This window comes from Echinops telfairi, unplaced genomic scaffold (assembly GCF_000313985.2).
Source record: "Echinops telfairi isolate 266 unplaced genomic scaffold, ASM31398v2 ScPeMD7_23;HRSCAF=83, whole genome shotgun sequence".
NCBI lineage: Eukaryota > Metazoa > Chordata > Mammalia > Afrosoricida > Tenrecidae > Echinops > Echinops telfairi.
Window position 1 is genome coordinate 33,798,588 of NW_022103920.1, and position 9,069 is coordinate 33,807,656.

The following is a 9,069-nucleotide window of genomic DNA, read 5'->3' on the forward strand; positions in this document are numbered from 1 at the left end:
TTCTTATTGCAAAACCATATTGCGTACTTTCCTGATTTTGCCATGTCAAGGCCCTCAAGCTGGAGACAGTAGGCTGTTACCTCTCTAAACAGTGCCTGGGTTAATGGTATATGCTCGTGGCATTTGTCTCTCCTTCATGCTGCACCAAATGAAGCCTTCCTCAATTCAGAGAAACTGATTGGCAACTGCCTGAGAAATTCGAATATATTCATGGAGCCCTTCTATTGCCAAACGCACAGGTATTTCACCTCTGTCAAGATCTGCATTTGTTTTCAAGAGAAGGACTAGGCAAATGGGAGTCCCAGGGTGGGGCAAAGAGTTGATGCACTCAGCTGCTGACTGAAAAGTCAGAGGTGTTCAAGTGGACCCAGAAGCACCTCAGGGGCTTAGGGACCTACTATGAACACTCAGCCAAAATCCTCTGGAACATAGATCCACTCTGCCGCACATCAGGTTGCCCTGAGTGGACATTCCATGTGTGCGGATATGGCGGGTGAGTGAAAGCCTACTACATTCCTTGGCTGAGAGACGAGGAGAGAAACACTTTCCTTCTGCCTTGTCTTTAGCTCTTGTTAGAAATAAGATTCAAAGGAATGACAACTTCGTTCTCTGGCAAAGTCAAATATACTCGCTCAGTTCCTAATCCTTTTTATCTCGGTAGCCTTGCAAAGGTTTTGGGGATCTCTCTCAGAATACCAAACCTTGCTCCTGTTGAGTTGATGCTGCCTCAAAGCACCCTTGTAAGACAGAGCAGAGCTGCTCCCCATTCCCGAGGCTGTTCCTCTCCAAGAAATCGGACGGTTGGACCACTAACCTCATAGTTATCGGCCAAGGGTATAACCATGGTGCCTCCTCCAGTGTCTGCCTCAGAGAGATGAAGCGATTTCCTACCCACCCCACCCCCACTCCCTGAACCTTCAGGTTCCAGAGAATTTATGCCCTTTCAGATGTAAATGTTTTACCACATTTTGTTCAGCAAGTATTCCCTTTCTTGCTCAAGCTCCTTACTGATGACTTGAAATCGTTTTCTGTATCTGCCATTTGTACGTGGATAGGATGGGTTCTGAAATTCAGTGAGGATTCAGTGTATCCCTGGGAAATGTGAAAAAAGCAAACAGATTTAATTAATGTCTGTGAATTTATTAGTTTGCTAATGTTCATATCTATAGAAACACACATACATATATACTTATACATAAATATCTGCACATAAGGTAGAGATATATTTAGAAGAATTTTTTTTTTAAAGAAAGATAACTCTTGCCAGTTTTGATAGCGCCTACAAAAAAGGCTGCAAGCAGTGAAGCTGGGCTAGCAGCATTTGTGCTTGAACCAACAAATAGATGGAGGTCTTTGGGAGTAGCATGTGCTCCCCAGCTGGGTGTCCAAAGTCATGTAGTCCCCGCTCAACGACCCCCTGGATTCCAAGGACAGGTGTCTGCTGTTCACCACAGTTGATATCGTCACTATCCCAAAATTGACTGCGACATGTGCCCTTGCACACATAGGTATGTTTCTATTTGCCTAGAAAACCTACGTGTGATGGCGAGGAGAGAGAGAATAATCTTTGGGTGTGTTTCAGGTGGAAGCCAAGCTAATCGACAAACTGGATAGCCTCATGTCTGAAGGCAAAGGTGACGAGACGTACCGCGAGCTCTTCAACAGTATGTGAGTAGCGCGTTTCTCTCCTGTCAGTGCTGTCCAGGGGTGTGGTGTCAGTAGTGCAGGTTCATGGTGGCGCTGGAGCTGAGAGCTACAAAGATAGCTTTGGTCTCACAGGAGGGTTTGTCTGGGGTGGGGTGGGGGTGGCGAATGAAAGGAAAGTTGCCAATCTCTAGTGAATGGCTCTTACTATGTTGATGATTGTATATGTTTATTTCAGTCTCCAATTAGGACCAGCCATATGTGTGATAGTTAAAAAATATGTTACAACAAAGAAATTAAAACACCTCACTCTCTTTATTCTTGATCATTTTAAAATCCGTGCTACAAGGTAATGATTTTGAATCTAGTTGAGAATTGAGGAAGGACAAAAATTAAACTGGGGTGACTATCATGCTTGTGCGCAATGCTTTTCAAAGCCTGGGATCCTTGGCTAGTTTGCTGCGGGGAAAATTAACCTAGCTTGCTTCTGTTTGTCAGCACTTGATTAAACTCATTGATACTGATGGCTCACTCGGCTTTTAAGTTGCTTGTTAAATGTCTCCCATTAGAAGATCATAGAAGGAAAGCCGTTTTAGTCAATTTTGTGTGTTTGAGGATTTGAATGGAGGATGGAGGTGTACTGGAGTCTGTAAAAGGACTTTGCGATTTTCTCACCTTGAGCCTAGGTGCTCTTCATGGTTTGTGACTGATTGTTAACTAAAAGGTAGGCAGGTGCAGAAGCATCCAGTAACTCTACAGAGGAAAAGATCGTTCGACTCGCTGACATGGAGGGTAACCAGGAGTCAGTCAATAATCTATGCTTGAAAACATTATTAGTGACCGGCAGGCTAGAGAGATTCCAACCTAACCCGCTTCAAATAATTTTCAAAACTTTAGGAAAAGCTCTATTGAGAGGAAATGCTGGGAAGGGTTATATAGATTCCTTTTGATGAGGGTGAGTAATAAAATACACTTTTTGCAAAGGAATCCTGAACGGCACCAGCACCATTTTTTTTTTGAAACTATAATTAAAGCAGAACTTTAATAATTAGTCACAAAGTCCTCATTCATTTCAGCATACAAGCATCTATCCTCCATGACAGCTGTAGTTTAGCAAGAATTCTGATTAAAAGCTCATCCAATATAATAAATTGCTTTTGAAAACTGCTCTCATTACAGTTATGAGTCTTTGGTTTGAACAAAGAACTAAAATGAGAGAGCATTCAGTGGAATGAATCTCTTGAGATTTGTGTTAATTATTTATAATAAGTTAACAATATTAATAAATACTATCACAGTTCTATAGTGCTTCTTACCCACTTGAACAAAGGCCTGGTTGTGTGCGATTTAGACTGCTTGTGTATCAATATGACTTTGAAAGAGAAGATCTACCTTGACATTAGATTCAAACCAATAATTAAAATATTAAGCTCTGTAATTAGGACTATTTTAAGGTGCCTGATTCATTCCAGGGAGATTTTTATTCCCTTGTTGATTTTTAGTGCATTACTAGAATTGTTACCATAAATATTTTTCTTTCTTCAGTGTACAGATACTTTTATCATCAGTGTATTGGGAATAAGTCAAATGTGAACTGATAATTAAATATCATTTCTACCTGGGCTCCCAAAGGAAGTGAAAACTGAACTGTATCTCAGGAAACAATAAAATGCTTTTTTGGCAATAGAAAGCACAGTGAATTAGTGTAGTCACAGTGAGTCAGTGCTCGTATTGCGAATTAAGGAGCACATGGAGTTATGGTACAGATTCTCATTTGTTCTCTGTAATTCATGCCTAAAGCTTCTTAAAACGCTGCTCCAGTGGAAGTAGCTCTCCCTGCTTCCTGACAATACAATACTTGTCAAAATAGGCCCTGTGGAGCAAGAGCTTAAATTTATAGTACCTTCCTAATTCAGAATTCAGCTTATCTTTTTGTACCCCTAACATGATCTCCATTAGCCCTTACTACCTCATTCTGAAGTATGTAGGAGCCAAGGATTTATGATCATGCCAAGCTCATAGATCATAACTGCCAATTTGGCCTATTGAGAACTAAACTCTATTCCCTGGCTTCTCTGGATTATCATTTGGCATGATGTCCGGAGTACCTGCTCTGTTGCATGTCTCGAGATGTCTCTGGATGCAACAGGCTTGTGCTGTAGGGGTACCTACCCTATAAGGGTAGCCAAGCTGTCTTAAGAACTTTTGATGGGCCTTTGAACAAAGTGGCATCCCTCTCTGTTCTTTCCCTAGTCCTTTGCTTAATATTCTTGTTCATAGCTCTAAATAATCCAGTAAAACCCCGAGATCATTTCAAAGATCATTATTTTGTGATCTCACATTCTGTTACAGTGAGGGGCAGAGAATTAGCTGGGCAACTTGAGGGCCTAGGTATCTCATGCTCTTCTCTGGATTGAGTAGAGCCTGCAGGGACACAGGGGTTGGGTATAACAGTGATGAGCTCAATATAATCATGCCATGAAAAGGAGGGAAAGGCGATTGAAGGTCAAATCCCATTCTACCTTGCCCCCATATAATTCTTTCCTAGAGAAAAGACCTGTGAGCTGTAGGTCAGCCTGCCGGGCTTGTGTTTGTCAAACTCCTCTGTTAAAGGGTCCCCTTACATTGAACAGATTAGCCTTGTTGATTGGCTAGGAGCAATCACCTTTCACTCTTCCTAGATGGGTTCCCGTACACTCCCCGTGGGCCCGTGGACATGACTGTAGGCCAAATGAAAATGCCAGACCTCATCCAAGTGAGCGAGAAATTTGTCTTTTCTCTTCTTGCCTACAGCCTCCCCTTCTCAGTTTGTCTCAAGTAAACTGAGAAATGGCCAACTTCCCAATAGAATATATAAGCCTGATGAGAAAGCAGATGAATCAGGTTCTAGATTCGGCTCTAACTTTTAGTCTTGACTTAGTCAAGGAAACAGGCTGTGCAGAACTTTCCCTCTCCTTGCAAGAGGATTATGGGGCTTGGCTTCCTTGCTTGCACAGGAGGCTGTACCAACTAATGAAATCCTGTCCAGAAAAGCTTCCACACATTTTTAGAATCACCACTACTTGAGTTCTTTGTTTCTGAGCCTCCAAAGCAAGTGAGGTGTCGGCTATCCCTTGGGGAGATGGCTCCCTCATCCCTCATTGCTTTGGCAGATTTTCGTTTGAGTCCTTGGTTCAGTATCTTTTTGGCATTTAGGCATGAAACAGGTGCTCCTCAGAGATTTCTTAAAGAACATGCATTTTTAACAAAGCACAGGTCGGACCGACCGTCCTCTGTAGAACTTGTCCGGGACAGCCCCATCCCTTATGTATGCTGGGCACCCCATCCCCACCCCCATCTAGGAAACAGAATGAGCTAGAAAACCAGATGATGTCAGATGAACAGACAACAGTGGAGGAGACAAGAGAGAAGGCTGGGCATTGAGAGGGCAGCTATCAAGGAAACAACAGGGGGGGGGGGGGTGATCAGGAGAGGATAAAACCACAGCCAAATGAAAGCTTGGACAATATCGCCTTTTTTTTTCTTCCTTTTTTTCTTTAATGTTTCTTTTCCCCACTATGCACAATCTATGATAGGCTCAGACTGTACTTGTAAGAAATGCCATCTCCCCATCTTATCCCTGAAGCCAAGACGAGAGGGAAACAAGCCTTTAGGTAGAAATGATGCTCATTAAACCTAGAGGGTTGGAGAAGTGTTCTCACGTGGCCAAGCTTGTGCTCTTACTTTGGTCTTTGGAGGCAAGTTGGATCATAAAAGCTTTGCCAAGTCTTTTCTTAATTTGCAGAGAGAGAGAGAGAGAGAGAGAGAGAGAGAGAGAGAGAGAGACCGGGTGTGAAGTAACACAGATTCTAATGATTAAGATTGTTATTATTTTGTGTTTACATAGTGCCTCTCCGCTCCAAGGTGTTTAGGATTAGGGGGAATGTGGGAGGAAAGATGTGGCTCGGCGCTTGCGCTTGCCATCCATCTGCTGTAAGAACCACAGAGAAAATCCTCGGTGATTAATGACAGAATGAATGAACTGTCGAGTGAGTGCACAGAGAGTACAATATGTATTGAGTGGGCAAATGTTAAGTGAAAGGAAAAAACGCGAAACGTCATCCCGTCTGTGCAAGGATTTTCCTGTGGCCGTTGCAGTGCAGTAAAATTGCTTGGAGGAAGATGCATTCCACCGAGAGGTAGGAGAACATTTTTATGTGGCTAAAGCAAGGTCTGGCTGAAAAGTAAAGTTGGCGGCACTCCTTGTCGCTTTCCGCAGTGGTATTTGATGTGGCCAGGTGCTAGCCTCGGCTGTCACCTGAGAGGAGCGAGGGGGACCAAATGACTTTGAGCTCTGAGGTGCTTGTGTCTTTTGAAAATATGATGATATGCATGTGCTCGTATTGATGACTTGGATAATCTGAAAATCAATTTGCTTTGTCAATGCTTCCCGGATTAGAATTCCACTCTTTGGTCCCTATCCTAGGTAAGACATTGTTTGCAAATCGTGCTGCTTGTGCACTGTGGCAGTGGTTGCTAAGACGTTTAAGGTACTGATGAAAGTAAAATGGTTGTCATGGTGACTGATAAAAATAAATGTTGAAAATGCCCTGGGTTCTTTCTTTTCCAGTCTGCTAAAGAAAATTGAGCGGGAAACATGGAGGGAAAGTGGCGTTTCATTAATCGCTACTGTCACCCGTCTAATGGAGAGGTTGTTAGATTACAGGTAAGCTGAGTCCCGGGCCCCCAGTAGAAGAGCAAATAGCATACAATTAACAGCCCCCGGGAGGCTCCTCAGCCCTTTGGAATCTTTGCCGTGAGCTTATGGTCGTCTCACTGGCCGGCTCTGGGGTTTTATTTGGGGTTTGTTTCCCTTGTTTCCTATTTGATTTTGCTGGAACAGTTCTTTCAAACTCGGGGTGAAGTGAGAGGGTCTCAGACTTCCTCTATAAGAGACTTGGGGTGGAGGGTTGGGCAGGGAGCAATTTCAACTCACCTAGTGGACCATGAGACTGTCCATGTCAGGGTAGCGACCATAGGACAGAGACTTGCATGACCACACCAGTCTCTGAATAAAAAGAAGGGGATAATATAGACTTTTTTTTCTCCTTTTAAAAAAATTCTCTAAAGGACTACAGTAATTTTGTAACTGACACAGGGTATTTGAGTTGGTTGGGTTTTGTTCCTACCCCTCTCTTCTCTTATATTCATTGATATATTTGAGGCATAGGGGGAAAAGTATGTACCAAGAACCTATGTCAGGTTTGACAGGGGGCTTGGTGGGGATGGTTGTTTTGAAGACAGAGCCCCTTACTTTCCTCATTGAAGCTGGCCAGAGACACCGATCGATGCTTCTGACCCTCTTTAGGAGGTGGAGAGCGAGCCCCCTTCAGTCCAGGTACTCTGTGTGCCCGGTACGTTGAAACGGAGCCGAATCTTGACGCTGGAAGTCAGCTGCATGGTCAACCCTCTAACCTGACCACAGACCACGCAACCCAGCACAGGCTGGGTTACCCATGGTTTTTATCAAACACCCACCTTGCACATTGTTTCTGGGCTCTGACGCTTGCTGTTGTGCTTTCAGGGACTGCATGAAAATGGGCGAGGTCGATGGGAAGAAGATTGGCTGCACAGTCAGCCTTCTGGTCAGTAAGCAGGCCCCCTTTCCTCTTGTAGTCCTATTATGTGTCTGTTCTCAGCCCTGAAATGCGATGGTTGTGTTGTTTGTTTTTAAGCCACCGTGTGGTTTTAGCTGGATGAATCTTAGGAGAGTTTAGAAGTATTTTTCAAAGAAGCCTAGCAAACTTCATGCTGAATGAACACCCAGGAAATTCTGAGCTTTACGCACCTCAAAAGCAGACCTCTGTAAGACGCTAGCCTCTAGGACCTGGAGCGGGGTGGTCAGCTTCTCATGTAGCCAGAGCAAAGGCTTCACGCACGTGGAGTCTTCTGTTCTCGGGGGGAAACCGCACTGTCCCTAGGTTATACATCTGAACAGACAGTCCTTCCGTTCTTCTTCCCATCCGTCACAGTGTCGAATGCATCCTGTGTTTCAATACATCTTTCTGGTCGCTTATGAACAAGTGACAGTGTTGTATACCAGTCATTTTTTTCACTAACTTTTTATTGCAAAATAAATATATGATATCACAGTGGTAAAGGGTTGCTTTTATAACTACAGTGGCCATAGAACACAGGGCCCAGGTGGGACACTATGGAGAAGAACTTTAAATATTATGTAAGGATGCCAAGCTGTCCTAGAATTTTCCTGGGCAAGTCAAAATGTATATAAAATCCCACATAACAATCTGTTAGATATGAGGGTATCTTCATGACAGCACAAAAGAATGAGTGACCCATTTGAACTCTTATTTTTCATATCTTAGTATTTGATATCTGATAGGTTCCTTTAATTAGATTTGAAATACAGAAGGCTGTGACTTTTCCATTCCACATTTTGTGAGTATTTTGGTTCCATGCTCTTGTCTTTGGCAGAATTGAAAAACTTCCCTCTCTGGTCTACGTACTTGCACACAGTATCCCTGTTCACCCTCGTCATGATAATCCTTATTGTTTCCTCTTTGCAGGTACCTTGAGCTTTCTTTTGCCCCCACTTTGCTCCTATCTTGCCTTAGCTCTCTGGTTTCAGTCATCTTGCTTTGTTTTGATTTGGTTTGATTTACTTCCCTTACAGTCCCTCTGCGCAGTGCTGGACTTTCACCCTCTGACAATGATCTAATTTTCCTAATTTCTCTTCTTGCCACCTGTTCTCCTCTTAATAGATGAATCAATCCTTCTGTACCACACCCACCACTTCCATCTCGTTTTGATTCTAATTGTTACATCTCCACCTCCAATATCTGTAGCTAAAAATAATGACACCTGAACTTCCTCCATCGGGCCACAGCTTGTTAACAGACTATGCACTCTCTTCTTTAAAGGTTGTCATGGGACCCTAGGCGAGACCTCTGGGCCAGCAGCCCTGGCCTGAGACTCACTTTCTCTGCTAGCACTGGTTTCAAGCCTGGAATGTGGTGTTCCTCGCTTTAAAATCCTGTCTGTCTTTCCCTGGGGTCGGTCCAGGCTTTTCACCGTCCTTTTCCCGATCCACAAGCTCAACCATAGATTCTTCCACATTGCTGCCTGTACACTAGTGTTTGGAGAGAAAAATGCTCTGTTCCAAATCTGGGAGATTCTCACTTTAACCCTCACTCTGTTCCAATTCCAGACAAATAGTCTCTGAATAAGCTCTTGGGGAAGCCTTTGCCTATTTTCAAAAGACTCCTCATTCACGGTCTTCATCGCCTTCTACAACTTCCTTCTTCCGGGAATAAACAAATACACATGGACCCTGGGTTCATTTCCCCAATTGGAATCACAGAACGCGACATTTCATATTTGGTCCTAAATGTGTCCGCTCTGGTTCGGAACAAGCCAGAGATTTGA

The 9,069-nt window shown here is 43.5% G+C and overlaps 1 protein-coding gene across 1 annotated transcript in view; it reads left to right on the forward strand.

The window, feature by feature from the left end:
* The window catches only part of DOCK4 (dedicator of cytokinesis 4), a 503,583-nt gene that overhangs the window by 427,603 nt on the left and 66,911 nt on the right, over nt 1–9,069 (forward strand). The window contains exons 31-35 of the mRNA XM_045288941.1: nt 662–740; nt 1,583–1,668; nt 6,083–6,109; nt 6,254–6,349; nt 7,208–7,268. Coding sequence (XP_045144876.1) covers nt 662–740; nt 1,583–1,668; nt 6,083–6,109; nt 6,254–6,349; nt 7,208–7,268 — 349 coding nt within the window. The remainder of the gene's footprint in view (nt 1–661; nt 741–1,582; nt 1,669–6,082; nt 6,110–6,253; nt 6,350–7,207; nt 7,269–9,069) is intronic.